At 45.0% G+C, this 27,000-nt stretch overlaps 1 protein-coding gene across 2 annotated transcripts in view; it reads right to left on the bottom strand.

Moving 5' to 3' along the window:
• stk3 (serine/threonine kinase 3 (STE20 homolog, yeast)) overlaps positions 1–27,000 on the bottom strand; it is a 276,140-nt gene that overhangs the window by 57,470 nt on the left and 191,670 nt on the right. Inside the window, exons 9-10 of one of the 2 annotated variants that reach the window (XM_078398046.1) lie at positions 9,821–10,004; positions 8,338–8,468 (exon numbers count right to left, since the gene is read on the bottom strand). In XM_078398046.1, the coding sequence (XP_078254172.1) occupies positions 8,422–8,468; positions 9,821–10,004 (231 nt within the window). In that variant the 3' untranslated portion in view covers positions 8,338–8,421. Of the gene's footprint in view, positions 1–8,337; positions 8,469–9,820; positions 10,005–27,000 lie in introns of those variants that run through there. The other variant, XM_078398044.1, reaches the window with a different exon arrangement.

Here is a 27,000-nt window from a genome sequence, read left to right on the forward strand (position 1 = left end):
CACTCAATAGACAATAGACAATAGGTGCAGGAGTAGGCCATTCGGCCCTTCGAGCCAGCACCACCATTCAATGTGATCATGGCTGATCATTCTCAATCAGTACACCGTTCCTGCCTTCTCCCCATACCCCCCTGACTCCGCTATCCTGAAGAGCTCTATCTAGTTATATCCAAAGGGTTTGAAGGTTAATTGGCTTTTGTAAATTGTTCCGAGTGTGTACGTTAGTGCTAGTGTATGGGTGATCACTGGTCGGTGCGGACTAGGTTGGCCGAAGGGCCAGTTTCCACACTGTATCTCTAAAGTAAAAAGTAAAGTCTAAAGTCACTTATTGATTCTTGCTACTCTTGCTAATTTATTGTTGCCTAGAATATTGGTATTTCTATTGATGGTTGGCAAACATCTGAGATCGACAGGTTGGAAAAGAGTTATTCCCATGGAGCCAACTTGTGGCCAAATGTGGTAAACACATTTGGACAATTAATAAAATGAATGAATAAAATTACAAAGGAAATTATGGCCTAGATTTTGCGATCTGTGGCAGGGTGCACTCACCACTAACTTCAATGAAAGATTCATGGACATTTCAGTGAAATGGATCTCTCCATTCTCAATATCATTCACTAGCTATGGACAAATTTTGGAGTCTGTCGAGCAGTCTTTAAGAAAATAGGAATGATTTCTTTCCATCTTTGCATTCTGTTACAGTGCATTCAGAAAGTATTCAGATCCTTTCACTTTATCCACATTTTGTTACGTTACAACCTTATTTTAAAATGGATTAAATTCTTTTTTTTTATCATCAATCTACACACAATACCCCACAATGAAGAAGCGAAAACAGGTGTTTAGAAATTTTTGCAAAGTAATTAAAAAGAAATAACTGAAATATCACATTTGCATATGTATTCAGACCCTTTGCTATGACACTCAAAATTGAGCTTAGGTTCATCCTGTTTCCATTAATTATCCTTGAGATGTTTCTACAACTTGATTGGAGTCCACCAGTGGTAAATTAAATTGATTGGACATGATTTGGAAAGGCACACACCTGTCTATATAAGGTCCCACAGTTGACAGTGCATGTCAGAGCAAAAACCAAGCCATGAAGATGAAGGAATTGTCTGTAGACCTCTGAGACAGGATTATGTCGAGACACGGATCTGGGGAAGGGTATAAAGCAATTTCTGCAGCATTGCAGGTCCCGAAGAGCACAGTGGCCTCCGTCATTCTTAAATGGAAGAACTTTGGAACCACCAGGACTCTTCACAGAGCTGGCTGCAATCGGGAGAGAAGGGCCTTGGTCAGGGAGGTGACCAAGAACCTGATGGTCACTCTGACAGAGCTCCATAGTTCCTCTGTGAAGATGGGAGAACCGTCCAGAAGGACAGCGATATCTGCAGCACTCCACCCGCTTGGAGTTTGCCAAAAGGCACCTAAAGGACTCTCAGATCATGAGAAACAAGATTCTCTGGTCTGATGAAACCAAGATTGAACTCTTTGGCCTGATGCCAATGGAGGAAACCAGGCACCGCTCATCACCTGGCCAATACCATACCTACGGTGAAGCATGGTGGTGGCAGCATCATGCTGTGGGGATGTTTTTCAGCGGCAGGAACTGGGAGACTAGTTAGGATCGAGGGAAAGATGAACGGAGCAAAGTACAGAGAGATCCTTGGTGAAAACCTGCTCCAGAGTGTTCTGGACCTCAGACTGGGGCGGAGGTTCACCTTCTAATAGGACAACGACCCTAAGCGCATCTACAACACACGATGCCTCAGAAAAGCCACCAGCATCCACAAAGACTCTACACACCCCTGCAACAGTCTGTTCGAACTTCTACCATCGGGCAGACGACATAAGGCCTTCTATGCCCGCACCTCCAGACTCAGGAACAGCTTCATCCCCAGGGCCATAGCTGCTATGAACCGGTCCTGCTGAGCCGGATGGTCACATGGCACAGTGAACCGGCACAGATCTACTTGCACTTTATTCTGTTTTAAAACTGTTCTAATTTGTTTCATTGGGTTGTTTAAATTAATACTGACTAGCTAATTAATTTATTGCATCGTATGGGAGGCGCATTCCGAATCTCGTTGTACCCCTGTACAATGACAATAAAGATATATTGTATTGTATTGTATTGTAAGACAACGCAGGAGAGGCTTCGTGACAAGTCTGTGAATGTCCTTGAGTGGCCCTGCCAGAGCCTGGATTTGAATCAGATTGAACATCTCTGGAGGGGCCTGAAAATAGCTGTGCATTGACGCTCCCCATCCAACCTGACAGAACTTGAGAGGATCTGCAGAGAAGAATGGGAGAAATTACCCAGAAACAGGTGTGGCAAGCTTGTAGCGTCATACCCAAGAAGACTTGAGGCTGTAATTGCTGCCAAAGGTGCCTCAACAAAGTACTGAGTAAAGGGTCTGAATACTTATGTAAATGTAATATTTCAGTTATTTCTTTTGAATTATTTTGCAAACATTTCTGAACACCTGTTTTCGCTTTTTTATTATGGGGTATTGTGTAGATTGATGATTTAAAAAAAAGAATTTAATCCATTTTAAAATAAGGCTGTAATGTAACAAAATGTGGAAAAAGTGAAGGGGTCTCAATACTTTCTGAATGCACTGTAGATCCCTTTCCAATAAGCATAACATTTTAGGTAGAAGATCTTTGGTGAGTAGTGACAAAGGGTATTCAAACTGAAGTGTTCACTTTGTTTCTCTTTCCAAAATTGTTTCCTTGATCGGTTGGAGTTCTTTTGGGAATGGAAGAGATGGAGTGGACATTTAACTGAAGTCTGAAGAAGGGTCTCGACCCGAAATGTCACCCATTCCTTCTCTCCAGAGGTGCTGCCTGTCACACTGAGTTACTCCAGCATTTTGTGTCTACCGGAGATTTACCTGAGTTGTAGAACAATATGGGGTGGAAAGACAAGGATTATTACCCTTACTGAGAGGTTAATATCATGGGAGAATTTTGTTTTTAAATGCCTGAAAGGACTAAAACAGAGTTATGAGGATATCTAAAAGGGTAATAGAGACAGAAACTTCCAATCCATTGACAAAATAATTGGATACGAATTAGCAAGACACTGAATGTCAAGGGCTCGATGGAGGATCAGGTTGGCCAACAAGACATCAGTTGTTACATTTTATGAAATTCTCTGTTTAATTTTAGTTATTGTTTAACTTTAACAATTCTGTTTGATTATTGGAACATGTCAAATAACATTGTGAATATTTTACTGGAAAGTTACATGGATCACCCAGTTCTGAGAATCCCAGCAATTTTAATATGATATGCCATCAATGCAAATAAGAAAATGTCTTTCCTATTCATGAACTGAACTGCAAAAATATGATTATATTTTTAAAAGGAACCTAGTATACTCTATTGTTCTAACTCAAACCACTGGCTTACTGAACATCTGAACATCAAATGCAAACCAAATGTGAATGCTATGAAAACTTTCAATCTTTGTTTTTTGATTTTATGATAGCTTTGCTATATTTGAATTTAATTTGAATTCCAAGAAGCATAACAGCTAAAACTATTTTTCCTCTTTAAAACATTATTTCATCTTTGCATTCCTGGATTTCCTACTTCCATTCAGTTTCCTTAACTTAAAAGGCGATCAAATGACTGTTTGCTCCAAGGCACATTTTAATGCTGCTTCAACAACCAAGCGCCAGTTATAAGTGTCCCATATGATATAAAGTTGGCCAGCCTCAACTTGTTTTTATTGGCCGTTGGACTACAGTACCAAGGCAATGCATAAATATGACACTGCAAGATGGAATATACTTATTTTCTTAAATCTAAAACATCTGATTATATGTGCTTTGCCTGTTTCTTGATTTTAACTTTTTGATCAAGGTATCAAGCAGACATAGAGTTAGGCTTCACGAATATTCTGACAGCATCCAGCGTTAACTCTCCATCTGTTCAAGATTTGTCCATTGCTGGTGTTGTCAAACTAGTTGTCCAACATCCAGTCTCAGTTGAGTTTCAATGTTCTCTCATCAGAAATTGGAAAGGCTGAAGGCGCCCTTTCTTTCCCAAGCATTCCTTTCAGTCCCTAATACACTGGCTAGCAACGGTCGATAGTCAACTTCATCTAGACCATTCAAAACATTGTTTTCCCATTTAACACTTTTTGCTGAGCTGCCAATCCCATAAATCTTCATTCCTAAAAACCAACTAAATCCATGGCTCCAAAGTTATTCTGCTCCTGTCTCACCCCTATCTCTTATTGAAACATCTTGTCCAATTATTGGACAAAAGCTTGCAAATCTGGACAAACCACCATGCTCTGCAAACTGGAGTTTGCTGCCTCTTCTCTCTGACCATTACTCCCCACCTTTACCAACCTGCCATTGGCTCGCGGTCCCACATTCGTTGTTGCTCTGCCAACATTAACATTTAAAAATCCTCATTGTCATGTTTAAATAGTTTAATAGATTTTCCACTGCCTTTCTTCATATTCTTCAGTTGTACAATATTCCCTAACTCCCTGACCTTCCTATTATTTTCATTGTCAACTGATGGACAAGTTTCATTCAGTTATAAAAAAAATAACCTGCTTTCTTAGATGAAAAATCAATCATCAGAATATTCTCTTCATTGTACTCTGATTTTAGAAATTACTAGACCAAGTGGACCCATTGGGCCCAAACCTCTCCTGCATTGGTGCAGCACCCTCCTCCTCCTCCCCCTCTCTCCCCCCTCCTCCCCCCTCCTCCCTTCCCCCCTCCCTTCCCTCCTCCCCTCACCCTCCCTCCTCCCCTCCACCCCTCTTTTCTCCCCCCCCGCCCTCTCCTCCCCCCTTCCGCTCCCTCTCTAGGAGATAGATTTAAATTTTTAAATGTGAATATCTTAAAAAATATAACACCAATTTCAATAAAACTTCTTCCATTAACACCAAAGGGACGACAGTGAGTAAGGTGGGCCTAAAATTGTTGCACTGTTAAAATGTACCGTTTTGGCTGTAATTCAGGAACAAACAAACAAACGGGAGTTTTAGTACATCAATTATCTCACAAACCTTAACACACATATATGCAAGAAATTTCTTATTAATTTGCTCATGTTGTAATTCACAATACCTGCAACTCCTAATCAGCTCTGGCTGTATAGTTCAATAGATTTTCCACTGCCTTTTATTCTTTTATTCTTTTATTTTGCACTTCATAACACATCTGTTGGTCATCCAACATTTCGAGTCTGACTTTGGATAGCTCTGCGGCTGTGTAAATCGCTGTAGACTTTGAGAGTTATTTTGTCTATGTTGTTGCCATTGCCTCAGGCTAAACTTCCAGATTCAATGAACAATTCAATCTCTGATAAGGGACTCCTGCAAACCTGCAATTATCAGTTAATAACTTAGCTCCATTAAGAAAATATCAAAGGATTTTTACTGCTCCTGGCTGTGAGAAAAATATTGGTAATGTTCAACTGTTTCATTTCTAGATGTGTTGCAACGTTCTTGTAAAACATCTAATGTATTCTCTAGGGACCCATTTGAGCTAGTGCAATTATTTTCATCTGCTCTGGTTTATCCATTATAGCTACCTCAATATGTATCTCCACTCTTTGGAGACCTTATTTATCTGGAAATCCAGTGGTTCGAATGTCTTTATTTGTTGTGTGGTATTGTATTTCACTTAAATCACACGGCTCACTCAGCGATTTACTTTAATTTATAACCATTGATTCCAAACCAGTTTGATTGGAAAAACAAGGGATTGTTGCTGGTTTAAAAATGCAGGTTTATAAAAAAAGATACAAAATGCGGGAGTAACACAGCAGGACAGGCAGCATCTTTGGAGAGGTGACATTTTGGGTCAGGATCCTTCTACAGTCTGGTCCCGAAACCAAAACATCACATGCATGTTCTCCAGGCATGCTGCCTGCCCTGCAGAGTTACTCCAACACTTTGTGCCTTCACCAACCCCCCCCCCCTCTCCCCATTCCCCCAGTTTGATTTACCAGAACTTCAGACACTAAGTACCAGTATCATTTTAACATTAAGTGACACCAACAATGCTCTATACTCAACAAAAGAATCTTCTGTGTGCTTAGTCACTGACAAGTTCCAGCCTGCTCAAAGTAACAATAAAATAACACTTAGAAAGAGAACTAATGGTCACATAGTATAATTAATTACTAAAGGTTTCACATGAACTTCTCATAAGTGTAATAACTGCACAAATCATTGTCCTAAAGGGTTAAATGGGGGCAGAATTTGTTATGTGTGTCCCGGAAAGTTTTTAGTTTAGTGTAGGAAGGAACTGCAGATATACAGGAATAAACCAAGACAGACACAAAAAGCTGGAGTAACTCTGGGACAGGCAGCATCTCGGGAGAGAAGGAATGGGCGATGTTTCAGTTTGAGACCATTCTTCAGTTTTTAGTTTAGTTTCATTTATTATTGTCATGTGTACAGAGGTACAGTTGTCAAAAAGACTGCACATGATTACAACCAAGCTGTCCACAGTGTACAGATAGCAAATAAAGGGAATGATTCTTAATGCAAAATAAGTCCTGTGAAGTCCGATTAAAGATAGTCTGAGGGTCTCCAATGAGGTAGATGGTAGGTCAGGTCCAACCTCAAGCAATATGTTGGTAGCCCTAATAGACAGGCGCAAAACTCAACCTTTTATTGAGCGATGGCACTGGGTAAGTGTGGGTGAAGTGTCACTGGGGGAACACTTTAATTCAATTTTTTTAAATTGGTTATAAAAAAATAGGACTGGTCCACAAGCTGAAATCCTATTTGGGCAATAGCTAATTTTAGAAACATAGAAACATAGAACATAGGTGCAGGAGGAGGCCATTCGGCCCTTCGAGCCAGCACCGCCATTCATTGTGATCATGGCTGATCGTCCCCAATCAATAACCCATGCCTGCCTTCTCCCCATATCCTTTGATTCCACTAGCCCCTAGAGCTCTATCTAACTCTCTCTTAAATCCTTCCAGTGATTTGGCTACGACTGCCCTCTGTGGCAGAGAATTCCACAAATTCACAACTCTCTGGGTAAAAAAGTTTCTTATCACCTCAGTTTTAAATGGCCTCCCCTTTATTCTAAGACGGTGGCCCCTGGTTCTGGACTCGCCCAACATTAGGAACATTTTTCCTACATCTAGCTTATCCAGTCCTTTTATATTTTAAATGTTTCTATAAGATCCCCTCTCATCCTTCTAAACTCCAGTGAATACAAGCCTAGTCTTTTTAATCTGATGGCGTTGGATATGAATTGTAACGGTTCATATGCTAACAGCAAACGGGTCAAACTTTTGTTCAACAGGGGCCAAAGGGCCCCCTTTTTTATGACTCTATGACATGAAAGTTTATGAATTTAGCCCTTATTCGTGGAAGAACAACCCAAAACAGTTATATTGACTGACAAAACTATTAGTGGATTACAGCATTAGACATGTAATATTAACATCAGATGGCCAATAGGCACCAATGTCATCGTAATACATTGATGTTCAGTTAGTCTGAATTATTGGTTTATTGTATTGAGATACAATTAAAAACTTTGTTTTGCAAGTTATCCAGGTAGATTATACAATTATACCATATATGAGTAGAATATGGGTGATGCAAAAAGAGAAAGAAAACAGATGCAGAAGATAGTGCGATACTAATGGTAGATTTTTTGATGTGTCTATCTTTGAAATTGTGCAATACCTTGGGAAACAGGTGCAAAACAGTGCTGAGGTGGATGGAGAAGATGGCACGCACTTCATGAATTTGAATTTCAGGCGTGTGGTGGCAGAGATGAGATTGGAAAGCTCGCAGTGTCCCCAAAACATATAATCACAGCTTCTTTACAATATGCACACAGCCCATAACCATTACATGGCCAGTATGTTTCAGATATGGGCACATTGCATGCATGGAAAGTTATAGTCCACCGTTGCAATATGTATCATGCCTAAAAAGGCACTGATAGGTTTCACAATACATTTTTCCATTAAATTTCAATTCTACGTAGCTCAAAAACCTGGGATGGTTTCTTTCCTTCACACTTTCTTTCTTTCCCTCCACCTTCCCTGAACATGCTGACTGATGCGGAGCTCTGCTTCCAGATGCCAACGTTCATTCTTCATGTGTAAGCTTGTGATTCTGGCACTCTCTTTTAATCACAGAGGAATAGCACAGAAAGCCCATTTGGCATCTGCATACTACAAATATACTTTCAAGCAGTGCCCACTGGATTGTTCACAATGGTGCAAAATCTGGCAAATCCCTCTTCTCTCCGCACAATTAGCTTAGAGCAATCAAGGCCGCACTTTGAAAGTGATTACAATAGTTAATATTGGTTCATTATAGAATAAGATAAAGTGTGACATCATATAGATTAATTTACAACTGCACAAGAATCCTTTCTGTTAGTTTTCATCCTGCATTCACTGAAAGCCAAGAGCCAAAACGAGAAGAAATTCAGATCTGAGCTCTGAAAAATAAAAGACGGAGCAGAAAGTAGTCTTTCATTGCTGGTGTGAAACAGGTGCAAATGTCAGAGCCACTAAATTCACCAGAGTGCTGGGAAGGAAGAACAATTGGTTCTCAAACCTCTTGCACCCCTTTCGCATTAGCAAGCCAAGGCAAAGTTTTACCAGATCGGATGCCAACTCGTGAAACCCATAAAATATGCACATTCCATGGATTTGTGGCTATTAAAATTCCCAGCTTTATATTAAAGCCTGCCATCAATGGAGCACCTTGTGCCTGTTGTCAATGTCACTAATTCAATGCCAAGAACTCTATGAGTAAAATTTGTTCGTGCTAAGATGTGATTTAGTAAAGCACTCCGTTTGCAGTTCTCAGGCAAGAGCAAACAGAATAGCAACGCTTTGCCAAGAAACAGATGTTCGGAAATTCATCTCAAGTCGGTTGCACTAAACACGATATATTATCACATCAGTACATTGGATTCTCCCTCCAACGGGAAGGAATTTTGGAAGCAGAGTACAATATGATGATGTACCAATGCCAAGTTTTCCACTACTGACAAAGGATGAATTTCAAAGAAAAATGTTACTTCAATATAACCAGATAATCATTTTTGGTGGGAAGGGAGAGGGACTGGGAAACTGATTTGGAACATTTGAGGTGAGAGGGAACGATTACCACAAACCTGGCACATCAATTCCTTCCAGTTTATCCAATGCTTAGACAACTAAACTTCTTTGGAGAGATGGGTTGTAATTGTAAAATGTAAATACAACTCCGTAACTGAAATTTAATTTAATATGTGGAAATAGTAGACAAGACACTGGCAGATGAAGGATAGAATATGGTATTGTTGGAACAGGTTCCCAAAATGCATCAAAGAAGTGAGATTATGATGACTTTAAAAGGGAGAGAATCCCTTTTAAAGGATCGATTCCTCTGGTATACCACATGCTCTCTCCCAGATACCAGGATTTTAGAATGTACTCAGAATGGTGTGGAAGCTGCCTGACTCATATTGGTCTTCATTGCTCTGTCATTGGTTAGTTGGCAAGAACATCCAATTTAACTAAATTTAAGCTGAATTCATTCATTTTAAAGTTGGACATTACCATGAAGCCTGATTAGCCAAAATCAGCCGACGGGATATACGGTACATAAAACTTTTATGGGTATCTGTGCAATTCACCATGATCTTTTGGCCAAATAGCTATCCTTTTCACTTGGCATTCATTTTAATGAAGTGCTTAGGGAACCGAATGTTGGTAAACACACTAAATAAATAAACATTCTTGCAAAAATAGAATTTCATAATATTCAATACATACATGAAAATAAATATTTTTTTCTTACTTTTCATGGTTCCGTCCTCTTCGTCGCTGTTAATTACCATGGTTCCCAAGTCTGATTCCAACATAGTACTGTTGTGCTCAATCATGGTTTGAGCACCTTCACTCATTGTACTGGTTGCCCTTATGGTGCTTGTGCTTGCATGACTGGTCTTCACCATTGTGTAGGAATCCACCTCATCTTCATCCTGGCAAATATACAAAATGTGGGGAATTATTGGGTAGGGTCATCTGGAATTCCTGCGGACCTTTGGCAGATGATCCGCAGAAACCAAACAAAAACATTTATCAACATTTATACTATTTTTGAGATAATTGTATAGGTCTGCTGTTGTACAGTGAGACTCCAGCTATAATTCAGGAATCCCTGGACAAATTCTACTCAGATAATTTAATTATTTTCTCGTGAAAAGAATCATTGCAAAAAAGTACTTTTTACAACTCAAAAATCTTTAATAACTTTGCATCTCAGCATTTGTACAAAGTTGCTGTCATCTATATACTAAAACTCTCGTTTGTTTGTTTGTTTGTTCCTGAACTGCAGTCAAACCGGTACACGATAGTACAATTTTAGGCCTACCTTACTCACCGTTGTCCCTTTGGTGCTAATGGAAGAAGTTTCATTGAAATCAGTGTTATATTTTTTAAGTTATTCACATTTTTAAGTTTAAATCCATTCCCCTAGGGAAGGAGGGGGGAGGGAAGGAGGGAGGGGAGGTGGAGGGAGGGAAGGGAGGGAGGACGGAGGATAAGGGGGGTTGAGGGGAATGGAGTGGGGGGAGGGGAAGGGGGGGAGAGGGAAGGGGAGGGGGAGAGGGGAGGGGGAGGGAGGAGGGGGGAGGGGGGGGAGGAGAGGGTGGAGAGGTTTGGGCCCAACGAGTTCACTTGGTCTAGTTTATATTAAAATGAGGCAAAAGAAAACCCCATGCACAACGCTACCGATAATTATTCGCCAAGAATTTCACCTGAAGTTCAGGACAATAAGCAAAATAACAACAGTATTTTAACTATGGTTGCTTGTAACTACATCTATCAACTAATAGTATAAGAAAATAACTGCAGATGCTGTTACAAATCGAAGGTATTTATTCATAAAATGCTGGAGTAACTCAGCAGGTCAGGCAGCATCTCAGGAGAGAAGGAATGGGTGACGTTTCGGGTCGAGACCCTTCTACAGACTTCAACTAATCTTCAGAATTCATCACAGGCTGAACATTTTGAAAGTCAAAATGTATAAATTAGCAAGATGCTTAAATTCCCAGACTTAGTTTTACAGTAATGAATTTAGCCAAGAGAAATTTGCAGAGAGATTTGCAAATAAATAAAATTGAGTGCCAATTGTGACCGATGTGAGAGGGGAGGTAAATACAGAAGTTAAAGTGTTGTACTTAAATGCGCGTAGTATAAAAAATAAAGTGGATGAGCTTGAGGCTCAGTTAGTCATGGGCAAGTATGATGTTGTAGGGATCACTGAGACATGGCTACAAGAGGACCAGGGCTGGGAACTGAATATTCAGGGGTACACAACGTATAGAAAAGACAGACAGGTGGGCAGAGGGGGTGGGGTTGCTCTGATAGTAAGGAATGATATTCATTCCCTTGCAAGGGGTGACATAGAATCAGGAGATGTTGAATCAGTATGGATAGAAATGAGAAATTGTAAGGGTAAAAAGACCCTAATGGGAGTTATCTATAGGCCCCCAAACAGTAGCCTCGACATAGGGTGCAAGTTGAATCAGGAGATAAAATTGGTGTGTCAAAAATGTAATGCTACGGTGGTTATGGGAGATTTCAACATGCAGGTAGACTGGGAAAATCAGGTTGGAAATGGACCCCAGGAAAGAGAGTTTGTAGAGTGCCTTCGAGATGGATTCTTAGAACAGCTTGTACTGGAGCCTACCAGGGAGAAGGCAATTCTGGATTTAGTGTTGTGTAATGATCCTGATCTGATAAGGGGACTAGAGGTAAAAGAGCCATTAGGAGGCAGTGATCACAACATGATAAGTTTTACTCTGCAAATGGAAAGGCAGAAGGGAAAATCGGAAGTGTCGGTATTACAGTATAGCAAAGGGGATTACAGAGGCTTGAGGCGGGAGCTGGCCAAAATTGACTGGAAGGAGGCCCTAGCAGGGAAGACGGTAGAACAGCAATGGCAGGTATTCCTGGGAATAATGCAGAGGTTACAGGATCAATTTATTCCAAAGAGGTGGAAAGACTCTAAGGGGAGTAAGAGACACCTGTGACTGACAAGGGAAGTCAGGGACAGCATAAAAATTAAGGAGAGGAAGTATAACATAGCAAAGAAGAGTGGGAAGACAGAGGATTGGGACTCTTTTAAAGAGCAACAAAAGTTAACTAAAAAGGCAATATGGGGAGAAAAGATGAGGTACGAGGGTAAACTAGCCAATAATATAAAGGAGGATAGCAAAAGTTTTTTTAGGTACGTGAAGAGGAAAAAAACAGTCAAGGCAAATGTGGGTCCCTTGAAGACAGAAGCAGGGGAATTTATTATGGGGAACAAAGAAATGGCAGACGAGTTAAACCGTTACTTTGGATCTGTCTTCACTGAGGAAGATACACACAATCTCCCAAATGTTCTAGGGGCCGGAGAACCTAGGGTGATGGAGGAACTGAAGGAAATCCACATTAGGCAGGAAATGGTTTTGGGTAGACTGATGGGACTGAAGGCTGATAAATCCCCAGGGCCTGATGGTCTGCATCCCAGAGTACTTAAGGAGGTGGCTCTAGAAATAGTGGAAGCATTGGAGATCATTTTTCAATGTTCTATAGATTCAGGATCAGTTCCTGTGGATTGGAGGATAGCAAATGTTATCCCACTTTTTAAGAAAGGAGGGAGAGAGAAAACGGGTAATTATAGACAAGTTAGTCTGACATCAGTGGTGGGGAAGATGCTGGAGTCAATTATAAAAGACGAAATTGCTGAGCATTTGGATAGCAGTAACGGGATCATTCCGAGTCAGCATGGATTTACGAAGGGGAAATCATGCTTGACAAATCTACTGGAATTTTTTGAGGATGTAACTAGGAAAATTGACAAGGGAGAGTCAGTGGATGTGGTGTACCTCGACTTTCAGAAAGCCTTCGACAAGGTCCCACATAGGAGATTAGTGGGCAAAATTAGGGCACATGGTATTGGGGGTAGGGTACTGACATGGATAGAAAATTGGTTGACAGACAGAAAGCAAAGAGTGGGGATAAATGGGTCCCTTTCGGAATGGCAGGCAGTGACCAGTGGGGTACCGCAAGGTTCGGTGCTGGGACCCCAGCTATTTACGATATACATTAATGACTTAGACGAAGGGATTAAAAGTACCATTAGCAAATTTGCAGATGATACTAAGTTGGGGGGTAGTGTGAATTGTGAGGAAGATGCAATAAGGCTGCAGGGTGACTTGGACAGGTTGTGTGAGTGGGCGGATACATGGCAGATGCAGTTTAATGTAGATAAGTGTGAGGTTATTCACTTTGGAAGTAAGAATAGAAAGGCAGATTATTATCTGAATGGTGTCAAGTTAGGAGGAGGGGGAGTTCAACGAGATCTGGGTGTCCTAGTGCATCAGTCAATGAAAGGAAGCATGCAGGTACAGCAGGCAGTGAGGAAAGCCAATGGAATGTTGGCCTTCGTAACAAGAGGAGTTGAGTATAGGAGCAAAGAGGTCCTTCTACAGTTGTACCGGGCCCTGGTGAGACCGCACCTGGAGTACTGTGTGCAGTTTTGGTCTCCAAATTTGAGGAAGGATATTCTTGCTATGGAGGGCGTGCAGCGTAGGTTCACTAGGTTAATTCCCGGAATGGCGGGACTGTCGTATGTTGAAAGGCTGGAGCGATTGGGCTTGTATACACTGGAATTTAGAAGGATGAGGGGGGATCTTATTGAAACATATAAGATAATTAGGGGATTGGACACATTAGAGGCAGATAACATGTTCCCAATGTTGGGGGAGTCCAGAACAAGGGGCCACAGTTTAAGAATAAGGGGTAGGCCATTTAGAACGGAGATGAGGAAGAACTTTTTCAGTCAGAGGGTGGTGAAGGTGTGGAATTCTCTGCCTCAGAAGGCAGTGGAGGCCAGTTCGTTGGATGCTTTCAAGAGAGAGCTGGATAGAGCTCTTAAGGATAGCGGAGTGAGGGGGTATGGGGAGAAGGCAGGAACGGGGTACTGATTGAGAGTGATCAGCCATGATCGCATTGAATGGCGGTGCTGGCTCGAAGGGCTGAATGGCCTACTCCTGCACCTATTGTCTATTGTCTATTGTCTATTGTCATTGAAGGCATTCTTGCACAGGATGCTCTGAAGGCATGATCATGCTAGTCCTTTGTACCATTCAATTGTTAACCACAGCTTCCATTTTCTCTTGAAAACTAGTGTTAGGAACGGTGGACAAATAAACCAAAGCATCATAGTGGTGGAGGTGTGGCTGCTACTTGCAGGAAATGTGTAATTTGGAGCACTACATTCCAAGAGTTTAAGAACCTTTTAATATGCCACATTCCCAAGATTGCTAGATGATCAAGTTTTATCCTTTGGTGTTATTCTACTGGAGCCACCTGAACACCTCTGATTCCAGATTTTATTTACATAATGGTCTTCTTATCGCCTTTTAATTTGCAGCACTTGACTCACCGAGTCAATCCGCCCCTTTCTATAACCACAGACCCATTAGTTGATTACTTGTGCCTCTGTATTGCTGAAAGCTGTTCATCACATCATTTTCATCTCATTGACCTGAAACACTAAATACAGGTAGACATGAAATGCGGGTCCGGCGGCATCTCAGGAGAGAAGGAATGGGTGACGTTTCTGGTCGAGACCCATCTTCAGACTGATGTCAGGGGAGGGGGCGGGACAAAGATAGAATGTAGTTGGAGTCACGAAGACTGGTGGGAGAACTGGGAAGAGAGACAGACGAGCACCTGGCCTTAATCTCTAACACCATTACTGATTTCATCACTTCTGGCTCTCTGCCCTCTAAAGCCTCCAACCTTATCGTTCCCCAATCCCGCACGGCCACATTTTATCTTCTTCCCAAAATCCACAAACAGAACTGTCCTGGCAGACCCATTGTTTCTGCCTGTTCATGTCCAACCGAATTAATTTCCACCTACCTCGACTCCATCCTATCCCCCCTGGTCCAATCCCTCCCCACCTCTGTCCAAGACACCTCACATGATCTCCGTCTCCTCAATAACTTCCGTTTTCCAGGCCCCCACTCCCTCATCTTTACTGTGGATGTACAATTACTCTACACCTCCATTCCTCACCAGGAGGGTCTTAAAGCCCTCCGTTTCTTCTTCAACCGCAGAACCAGCCAATCTCCATCTACCAATTCTCTCCTCCACCTAGCAGAGCTGGTCCTTACCCTCAACAACCTCTCCTTTGACTCCTCCCACTTCCTCCAAATCCAAGGCATAGCTAGTGGCACTCTCATGGGCCCTAGCTATGCCTGCCTCTTTATAGGGTACGTCGAACAATCCCTGTTCCAGGCGTACACTGGCCCTGTCACCGAACTCTACCTCCGCTACATTGACGACTGCATTGGTGCTACCCCTTGTACCCATGCAGAACTCACTGACTTCATCAACTTCACCACTAATTTCCATCCTGCTCTCAAATTTACTTGGACCATCTCAGACATCTCCCTAGCATTTCTGGATCTCACCGTCTCCATCACAGGAGACACACTATTGACCGACATCTACAACAAACCCACTGACTCCCATAGTTATCTTGACTACACTCCTTCCCACCCTGTTTCCTGCAAAGACTCTGTCCCCTACTCCCAATTCCTCAGTCTATGCCGCATCTACGCCTAGGATGAGGTGTCCCATACTAGGGAATCGGAGATGTCCTCATTCTTTAGGAAACGGGGGTTCCCCTCTTCCATTATAGACTCACTATGGTCTCCTCAATATTCCGCAGCTCTGCTCTTCCTCCCCCTCCCCCCATTCGTAACAAGGACAGAGTCCCCCTTGTCCTCACCTTCCACCCTATCAGCCGTCGTATACAACATATTATCTTCCAACATTTTTGCCACCTCCAACGGGATCCCACTACTGGCCATACCTTCCCAAATCCACCTCCTCCTGCTTTCCGCAGGGGCCGTTCCCTCCGAAACTCCCTGGTCCACTCGTCCCTCCCTACCCAAACCACCACCTCCCCAGGTACTTTCCCCTGCAACCGCAGGAGATGCAACACCTGCCCCTTTACCTCCCCCCTCAACTCCATCCAAGGACCCAAATAGTCTTTCCAGGTGAGGCAGATGTTCACCTGGACCTCCTCCAACCTACTGCATCCGCTGTTCCAGGTGCCAACTTCTCTACATCGGCGAGACCAAGCGCAGGCTCAGCAATCGTTTCGCTGAACATCTCCGCTCAGTCCGTCTCCACCTACTAGATTTCCCGGTGGCTCTACCTCCCATTCCCAATCTGATCTTTCTGTGTTGGGCCTCTTCCATTGTCAGAGTGAAGCCCAGCGCAAATTGGAGGAAGAGCACCTCATATTTCGCTTGGGTAGTTTACACCCCAGCGGTATGAACATTGACTTCTCTAACTTCAGATAGTTCCTGCTTTCCCTCTCTATCCCCCCCCCCCCAGGGCCGTCTTTACAGCATTATGGGCCCCGGACAAAGCAGTGTACTGGGGCCCCTACGACAACTACTCCCACTCTGCCTCCTCCCACCCCCACTGTCTCCTCCTCCCACCCTCCCTGTCGCCCCCACCGTTACTCTCCCCCACCCCCCTTTCCCTACCAGCCCCCCCCCCCCTGTCGTGCCGGCGAAAAGCACTTACCGAAAAGCACTTAGCGATGGACTTAGGGTGCTACATTGTTGCGAAAAGCACTTACAGATCGCTGTGAGAAGCACTTAGGGATGGAAAAGCAAAGCACTTAGGGAGCTAATTGTTGCGAAACAGATTGCTGTGAGAAGCACTTAGGGATGGAAAATGTTGCGAAAAAAACACTTAGGGACCGAAAATGTTGCAAAAAAAACACTTATTGAACCTACATTTTTAAAGTAGTATTTATTTATTGCAAGTCACTTAACATACACAGATCAGCCCCTATGCTCGTGGGGCCCCGGGCAAGTGCCCATCAGGCCCATGCGTTAAGACGGCCCTGCCCCCCCCTCTTCCCAGTTCTCTCTCCAGCCTTCCTTTCTCCAACTACATTCTATCTTTGTCACGCCCCCTCCCCGACTTCAGTCTCGACCCAAAACGTCACTCATTTCTTCTCTCCCGAGATGCTGCCTGACCTGCTGAGTTATTCCAGCATTTTGTGTCTACCTTCGATTTTAACCAGCATCTGCAGTTTTTTTCCTACACTAATTACAGTATGTGCGTCGTTCCTCAGCTAATGCCTGATCGGCTCTGCTTCCAGAATTTTGTGTTTCATTTTCAAATTTGCAGCATTTTGCTTTAAGTACTTAAAGGGCAGTGCTCAAAACAGCTGTCCTTATTCTCTGTATGAGAGTAGTTCCACATTCATTTCTTTTCCTGCCCTCCTGAGATGTACTTTATGTTATTCAGGGATTATGCTGCAGTTTGATTTTTGTCAAGAGAGCACCATCTTGCTCAATGTAGAAGTAACAAATGCACCAATCCATCAATAGTTGATCCAATTGTTTCTGTTTTTAATAAATGGGTTTTCCAAGAGTGAGCAAATCTATTCTTCTGAAAATTGCTGTTTGAGCCCTTTGATGAGCTGATTTCGTTTCTTCTATCCATGAAGATTTCTCAGTTCAGTTTAGTTTATTGTCACATATATCGAAGTACAGTGTAAATCTTTTGCTGCGTGCTATCCAGTCAGCAACAGTATATGATTACAATCGAGCCGTTTACAGTGTATAGATACATGACAAGGGAATAACGCTTCGTGCAAGGTTAGACCAGAAAAGTCCAATCAGAGATAGTCCGAGGGTCACCAATGGGGTAGATAGTAGTTCAGGATTGCTCTCTAGTTGTGGTAGGATGATTCAGTTGCCTGATAACAGCTGGGGAAAAAACTGGCCCTAAATCTGGAGGGGTGCGTTTTCACATTTCTATACTTTTTACCTGAAGGGAGAGGGGAGCAGAGGGAGTGGCCAGGGTGCGACTCATCCTTGATTATGCTGCTCGTCTTGCCGAGGCGGCGTGCGGTATCAATGAAGTCAATGGAAGGGAGGTTGGTTTGCGTGATGGTCTGGGGAGCGTCCACAATTTGCTGCAATTTCTCGCAGTCTTGATTGGAGTTGTTCCCAAACCAAACTGTGATGCATCCTGATGAAATGCTTTCTATGGCGCATCTGTAGAGGTTGGTGAGAGTTGTAGGAGACATGTTGAATTTTTTATGCCTTCTAAGGAAGTAGTGGCGTTGGTGGGCTTTCTTGGTTGTTGCTTCAATATGGATGGTCCAGGAGAAGTTGTTGGTGATGTTGACTCCTTGGAATTTGAAGTTTTCAACCATCTCTACTTCGGCAGTGTCAATGCAAACTGGGGTACGTGTACCGCTTCGCTTCCTGAAGTCGATCACTATCTCCTTTGGCTTGCTGACATTGAGAGAAAGATTATTGTCTCGACACCAGGAAGTGAGGTTCTTGATCTCCTACCTGCACTCCGTCTCATCATTATTTGATATCCGGCCCACAATGGCAGTGTCATCTGCGAATTTGAAAATTGAATTAGATTTGTACATGACTACACTGTCATGGGTGTACAAGGAGTAAAGGAGGGGGCTGGGAATGCATCCTTGTGGAGCACCAGTGTTGAGGATTATCGTAGAGGATGATTTGTCCCCAATCCTCACTGATTGGGGTCTGTTGGCCAGAAAGTCGAGGATCCATTTGCAGAGATGAGTGCCGACACAAAGTCCCGCGAGTTTGGTGATAAGCTTGGATGGTATAACAGTATTAAAGGCAGAGCTGTAGTCTATGAATACGAGTCTGACGTGGGTGTCCCTCTTAGCCATGTGTTCCAGGGATGAGTGTAGGGCCGGGGCGATGGCATCGTCCATGGACCTGTTGTGGCAGTAGGCAAGTTGTAGTGGGTCAAGGCTGCTGGGTAGACTGGATTTAATGCGTTCCATAACCAACCTCTTAAAACATTTCTATTGTCAATTAGACAAATAGACAATTGTCTATTGTCTATTTCCTGATGGTAGAAGAGGAGCATGCACTAAAACCCCAAGATGTTTGCTTGTACATCCTTATGATTTTCAGAATCTCATGAGTAGAGCCAGGATTTTGCCATAACTGTCTTTTCATGCCTTTTTTGATGATTTCACCAAGACAATGCCTTTTTCACAATCGAGTGCCTGAATCAGTCTTTTTTTGCCGTATTAACGTAACTTACAAGAAAATTTCCACCACCGGGGTGAAACCAGGGGCGCCACCGTCGGTCGTTCATTCGTGGGTAGTGGACGAGGCCCCAGTCTTTTGCAGTCAGGCTGTAAGTGGGTGTTAAGTGGTGATTGGAGAGGGGTGGGTGGGAAAGGGTTCAGTCTTTTCAAACTGGAGTCAGGCTGTGAGTAGGTGTGAAGTGTTGGTTGGGGAGGGGGGAGGGGCTGCCAGGGTTAAGTTTCTGTTTCTCGAACCTGCAGTAGAACTAACTCGTTCAGGTCGTTGGACATCTGACGATTGTCCAAGGAGCGTTTTCCTCTTGTAGCTTGTGATTTCTTGCAAGCCCTTCCAAACTGAAAAAGTGTCATTAGCTGAGAACTTGCTCCTCAACTTCTCAGAGTACCTTTCCTTGGCAGCGCTGATTCCCCTTCTCAGCTAGTACTTGGCCTGCCTGTAGAGGTTTGCATCTTGTAGGATCTACCCCTGAAAGTTCCTGTAAGATCTACCCCTGCAAGCGTCAAAATGCCTAAAGTCAAGACAACGTAAAAAACTGAACGATTTGGTGAGATTGTACGGGAGCGATATATTCTCTACAGACACCTGTGTGCTGTTTTGCAAAGCATGTGAGAAAGCAGTGAATCACGAGAAGAAATATTTCTTCTCCCAGCATGTACAGACAGCTAAACACATTTTTAGCCATGTTTTGGTGGTGGAAATGCATGACTTTTTAATGCCTTTTTTGTCAATAAATGCCTTTTTCATGCCTTTTTTGTAATTTTATTATGCCTATTTGCCTGCCCATTTCAGAGATTTTTAGCACCTAAACATTCTGGCTCTATTCATGAGGTACATTGGGTAATACACTCGGTTTGCTACCCGACAGGGATTGAAGCAAATTCAGTGTTATATTATTTTAATAAGTAATATATCAATGCCCCCACAAATTAAAAGATTTCAGCAGTTTGAAATGAACTCTGGAAGTTGCAGTGAGAGGAAGAAAATAGACAGGAGTTTGCCTGCTTCATTTCCCTAACATTGGCATAAGAGCCACAGAAACAATGTAAAAATAATGTTCTGTTTTTTTCTGAGGATACTGTTGAACATTTGCCAAAATTATAATGGATGATAAGACTCATAGAAAACCACCTCTAAATTATCAAACATATCTTCAAAAAAAAAAAAGTTCTGTATTCATGGAATGGTTTCAAGTAACAAAATTTGGAAAATTATCATTTTTGCCTGTCCATTGGTTAAAGAATGTCTTGTTTAGAAAGCTGCTTCTAACACCATGGTTATGGCAGCTTAAACATCAAAAATACCATTCCACATAAAGATCAGTATAACACTGCACCCTGCTTCCCAAAGGTAACAATGATAATTCCATCTTTGGAATCTGCTGATCTAAAGCAATCGGTAATTTAAACAATGCTCCCACTGTGTCTCAAAATGCGACTCAAACCAAGGACTCTCTGGTAAACGTATCCCACTTGCCGGGCGTTTGGTATGACCTTCAAATCCAGTTAAATGCCGCTTGTCATTCCAGCATTATTGACTGCACTATGGTTTTCTAAAGCTCGACACACATAAGTCTTGACTGCATAATGGAGAAGGATTCTACATGTCCAACAAAAATCTTGGAAACTAAGCAAATTTTGGAATTAAATCTCACTGCTTTTATGTGCTGACCTAAATGTTTATATGACCACAAAAATGCTTCAGTAATAAAAACTGTTGGAGAAACATCACATATAACCTCTTCAGAAAAAAAGGTCCTACTCCATACCGAGTGCATTAAAGCAATAAGTAACTTCAAATGAATGATTACATGAATCTGAAACTTTGTTCTAACAATCTATCTGAAGGCAAACCACCCCAAGGTATGCCTACTTTGAAGCAGTTCTCCTAGAGTCTGAAGAAGGGTTCTGTAAAGAGACGTCCTTTGCACACAGAGTCTTTTACTGGATATTGTTTATTAATTTCACTACACACATGTTATGCCCTAGCTGTCCGTGGTCATCACCGGAACTAGAGAGCGAGCTGGAGGTGGGGAAGCTACAATTATACAAGAGACAATGGGGAGTGGTTAGTAGTGGTGAGGTCACTATGTTAAAGGAACATGCACTGATCTACATCCTTCCTCTTGGAAACAAAAGTGACCACGGCTCATGCGCTAGGCTCAAACTACAAGCAGGGAGCAGATAGAATGCAGCACAACACAGACTACTCGTACACACCGTACCGGACAGGCGGCCTGACCACTCTCCCAGAGCGGGTGCGCAACCCACCATCCCCTCCGGTCGAAGGAACAGCATGGACGGGTGCGGGTACAGAGGCTGGGGAACCAGGGGAAGGAGGAGGACTGGGAAGCGATACACGCGCAGGTGAGGGAGGGGAAGGGGGCTGGGGCGACTGCGGATGTACCGGAGCAGGAGGCACATCAGGCACCGGGGACTGGACGGGAGGTGAATACGGGACCGCGGGAGGCGGTGCAGGCTCGTTTACCAGCATCAGGTGCTGGCGGGTACGACGATACACGGTGCCCTCGTAGTTGACCAGGTACGACCGTGGAGAGTCAGCATTGCCGACGACCACGGCCAGCCGGTGGTGACCGGAGGTGGACTCCATCCGGACAACCTGGCCAGCGAACAGAGGTGGAAGGGGACGGGACGATTTGTCAAAGGAGCGCTTCTGAATGAGCTGCTTTTCAGTGAAGCGCTCCCTGACAGCGGCAGGGCTCCGAGCCGTGGGTTGCAGGGATTGCTGGGAGACGGGGATAGGGGGTCTAGTGGTGCGGGACATGAGGCGCTGGGCAGGGGAACCGAGCGCGGGGTCCCGGGAGATGTTGCGGAGGTTGAGGAGGGCAAGGTACAAGTCCGAACTGTCAAGCCGGCAACGTTCCATCAGTTCCTTAGCGCTGCGGACAGCGCGCTCTGCAAGTCCATTGCTTTGCGGGTACTCGGGGCTGCTCGTGATGTGGCGAAAGTTCCACCGGGTGGCGAAAGCAGCAAACTCCGCGCTGGTAAACTGGCTGCCGTTGTCGGACTGGAGGGATGCCGGGGAACCAAAGGTAGAGAAGTGGCGGCGAAGCTTCCCGATGACGGCAGCAGACGTGAGGGACGGCAGCAGGTCCACCTCGAACCAGCTGGAGTAGGAGTCCACCAGGACCAGGTAGTGTTTGCCACGCCACTCGAAAATATCGGCGGCAACAGCCATCCACGGCAACTCGGGAGCCGGCTGCTGCAGGAGAGGCTGGCGCTGCTGATGAGGTAATAGGCTGTTGCAGGCAGCGCAGGCGGAGACCCTGTCCCGGATGTCCTTGACCATGCCAGGCCAGTAAAACTGTGCTTGGGCCTGGGATAACGTGGCCTCCACCCCTGGGTGTCCGTTGTGGGCAGTCTGGAAGTAGTGATCTCGCAGCGCAGCCGGCACCACAACCTTGTGACCCTTCACCACCACGCCCGCGTGCAGCACCAGTTCATCCCGAACCAGGAAGTAGGGCACGGCACCAGCCAGCAGGGAAGACCGTCGTTCAGGCCAGCCACGGCGGATGACGCCCTCAAGCTGTTGAAGGTTCGGATCAGCGGCAGTGTGTGTGACCAGTGACTGCATCTGCCAAGATGGAACGATGTTGACGTTCAACACCATCAGGTCAGCCGATTCGTACGGATGGCGGGAAGTGGAAGGTAGTGGGGCACGGGACAAAGTGTCTGCCACGAACATCTCCTTGCCTTTGCGGTACACGATTTTGAATGTGAAACGCTGCAGCTGCAGCATCATTCGCTGCAAGCGGGACGAGGCTGCGTGGATGGGCTTGTTTAAAATAGAGACCAGCGGCTGGTGGTCAGTTTCGATGGTGAAAGTTTTTCCAAGAACGTAGTCTCTGAATTTGGAGCACGCGAACACCACGGCAAGGAGCTCCTTTTCTATCTGGGCGTAGCGCTGTTCAGCAGGGGTCATTGTGCGAGAGGCATAGGAGACGGGCAGCTGTCGGTCGTCGTAGAGCTGCAGGCAGGCAGCACCAAGGCCGAACCGAGATGCATCGCAGGTGAGGACGATTGGCCTGTTCAGGTCGAAGAACTGCAAAGTGGGGGTCCGTGCGAGTCTGGACCTCAGGGCCACGAAGGCCGATTGGTGGTGCGGGAGCCAGACCCAGGCATTGTCCTTCTTGGTCAGCTCCCTCAGGGGGGCACTCAGTTCGCTGAGGTCGGGTATGAACTTACCCAAGTAGTTGACCATGCCCAGGAAGCGCTGCAGGCCGGGCACGTCAGTGGGAGCGGGCATTTTGGTGATCGCCGCCGTCTTCTCGGGGTCTGGCTTCAGGCCCCCCGCCGTGAAAACGTGGCCGACGTAGGTGACTTCCTCAACGCGGAACCGACACTTCCTTCGATTAAGCTTGAGATTGATCTCACGAGCCTTGTCCAGGACTTGGCGGAGGTGTCGGTCATGCTCAGCGACGTCCCTCCCGTACACCAGGATGTCATCCACAATGATGGCGCACGGCAACCCAGCAAACAGCTGCTCCATCGTACGCTGAAAAACCTCGCTTGCCGAGTTGATCCCAAAAGGCATGCGGAGGAAACGGAACCTGCCGAACGGTGTGCTGAAGGTGGTCAGGAAGGAGGAACGTGCATCCAGCGGGATCTGCCAAAAGGAGCTCTTGGCATCCAGGACCGAGAAAACTGTGGCTGGACCGACCTGTGCCGCGACGTCCTCCACCGTCCGCATGGGGTAGTGCGGGCGTTTAATAGCCAGGTTCAGGTCCTTGGGGTTGATGCAGATCCTGATCTCGCTCGCGTCCTTCTTGGCAGCGACCACCATGGTGGAGACCCACTGGGTGGGGGCACTCACCTCCTTGAGGATGCCCATGTCCACCATGCCACGTAGTGTGGACTCCACGCGGCCCTTCATGGCAAAAGACACACGGTGGGCCGGTCTGACCACTGGGTCGACCCCCGGGTCCACAACGATCTTGTAGGCACAGGGCAGCTTCCCCAGGACGTCATCAAATCGGTCAGGGTACTCGATCAGGGGGTCCATGGGGGCCTGCACCAGGTGGATGTCGCGGTGGAATGAGACCAAACCAAAGTCCTGGCATGCACGGGCGCCCAGCAGGGTGACGTTGTCAGATGCTAGCAGGAGGAACGTGAGGGGCCGAGAGGTCTCCAGAACAGTACAGATAACCGTTGCCTTTCCCACGGCAATCAGAACGCCTCCCCCATAGGCATGGAGGCGGGAGTTGTCAGGAGTAACCCTCTCCCCCGAGCTTATCTGCTCGAAGAGGCCCACAGACATAACATTTGCAAAAGCCCCAGTATCGACCTTGGCAGGGAAGGAGTGTCCATTGACTGTAACATGCACGGATGGATCCGTTATCAATGCAGGTGCACCCAAAAGCGAAAACAGCATAGAGTCTCCATGGGAGGAAGTCGTATCTGAGCCATGGAGTTCCTCATGTTGGTACCGGGAACCGGTTGCGCTATCATCGGTCGCAAGGTTGTTTAGACTCCCTCTAGGAGCAGGGACAGGTCTCCCACGAGAACGACAAGCTGCAGAAAAATGGTTCTGCCTCCCGCAGGAATTACAAGTTTTGCCCTGCGCTGGGCAAACGTTATACCTGTGTGACGAGAAGTTGCAGTTTGGGCATCTGCGAGGGGTGACCATAGTGGGCGCGGAGGGGGTGACCCTGGTCTGCGGGTCATTCAATCGCCGGCGGCCGGTGAAATTTATGTCCTGGGGCGCCGGCCGAGATACTGAGCCAACAGCAGAGGCCATGCGTGCGGCATGTATGGCGTCCGTTAGCGACAGGTCAGGCTTCATCAGGAGCTCATCCCGCAGCTTAGAGTTTAGGAGACCGTTGACCAGGACGTCCCTGATCATCTCGTCGGGTGTAATCGTTTGAAGGCGGCACCGCCGAGCCATATGTCTTAAAGATGCAATGAAGGCGTCAACGTGCTCCCCTGGAGTCTGACGCCGCGAGAAAAAGTTGAAACGTTCGATAATGTTATTGGTGGGTATATCGCACAGGGCAGTGAACTTAGCCATGAGACATACCGGGTCGTTGCGGTCCTCCGGAGGGACGAATTCGAACGACGCATAGCGTTCCATTGCCTCCGGACCAGCCAGGTTGAGGAGCAGGTGAGCTTTTATCGCAGCAGTTGCATCAGGATGGGCAATCGCTATATAGTGCTCGTAGTCCCGCTGGAAGACAGTCCAGCGGTGCACTATGTCCTCATCAAAAACAAGCGTGTCCGGACGACGACACGAGGGAGCCATGGCAAAGTGGAAGGATGGGACACAACTGGGACGAACAAATGCTAAAAATAAAAACCCGATAAACAGGAGACGCAAGTCTACCGCTCTGACACCATGTAAAGAGACGTCCTTTGCACACAGAGTCTTTTACTGGATATTGTTTATTAATTTCACTACACACATGTTATGCCCTAGCTGTCCGTGGTCATCACCGGAACTAGAGAGCGAGCTGGAGGTGGGGAAGCTACAATTATACAAGAGACAATGGGGAGTGGTTAGTAGTGGTGAGGTCACTATGTTAAAGGAACATGCACTGATCTACAGGTTCCGACCCGAAACGTCATCTATCCATGTTCTTCAAAGATGCTGCCTGACTGTTGCATTACTCCAGCACTTTGTGTCCTTTTTAGTAAACCACCATCTACAGTTCCTTGTATCCACAATTCTTCAGCACACTCCCTTTATCTCTCTGGCCAAACTACAATTGCAACTCCTTCCATTCTGTTGCTGGCCTTAGTCCTGTATTATTTTAGTTATCTTCTACTTTCAATGCACAAAAAATAAATTGATACACAGAAGAGCAGAAAAGTCTGAAAAGTGTAATGTAACCATCTCTAAAGTTTGAAAATTGAGAATGCTGAGCAAATTTATGAGCCAGGTGAAAATAGCATAAATCTGAAGTAATGTTTTGAGGAATAGCATTGTGCCTGAACTGGTGGCACAGCAAAATAATCAATAATCCAAGCAATACAATTTCAGAGTTTATATGTCATGATGATACAAAAAAATGGCAGGATTATGGACAGTCCAGCAGTGTACAGATCAGCTGGAAATATGGGTGAAGAAATGGCAGATGCAGTTTTATCCAAACAAGTGTGAGGTGTTGGATTTTGAGAGGTCAAATGCAAGAGGAACATATACAGTAAATGTCAGGAAGCCAAGGAGTGCTGATGTACATGGGGATCTTGGAGTGCAAGTTCATAACTCCCTGAAAGTGGCAACACAAGAAGATAGAGTGATCAAGGCCAGCATGTAAAGCATGAAATTAGGAAAGCTGTGTTGCAGCCACATAAAACTTTGGTTAGGCCACATTTGGAGTATTGTGTGCATTTCTGGTTGCCCCATGATTGGAAGGAAATGGAGTCTATGAAAATGGTACAGAAGAGGTTTATGAGGATGCAGGCTGGATTGGAGAGCATTAGCTATAAGAAGAGGTTGCATAAACTTAGACTGTTTTCTCTGATGCGTCAGAGGCTGATGGGCGACCTGATAAAAATATATAAAATTATGAGAGGCCTACATAGGGTAGATAGGCAGAGTCTTTTTCCCAAGATGGAAATGTCCAATTACTAGACGGCACTACTTTAAGTTAGAAATGGATATTTAAAGGAGACATGACACAAGTTTTTTTTGTTTACACATAATGATGGGTGCCGGGAACGTGCTGACAGGGATGGTGGTGGAAGCAGAAATGATATCAACGTTTAAGTGGCATTTAAACAGGCACAGGTATCATGGTCTAAAGGGCCTGTTCAGGTGCCACACTGTTCTATGTTTTATGTACTTCTATGTCATAAAAATTAACATTTAATCTGACAAT

The sequence above is a fragment of the Rhinoraja longicauda genome, chromosome 4, assembly GCF_053455715.1.
Source record: "Rhinoraja longicauda isolate Sanriku21f chromosome 4, sRhiLon1.1, whole genome shotgun sequence".
NCBI classification, from domain to species: domain Eukaryota; kingdom Metazoa; phylum Chordata; class Chondrichthyes; order Rajiformes; family Arhynchobatidae; genus Rhinoraja; species Rhinoraja longicauda.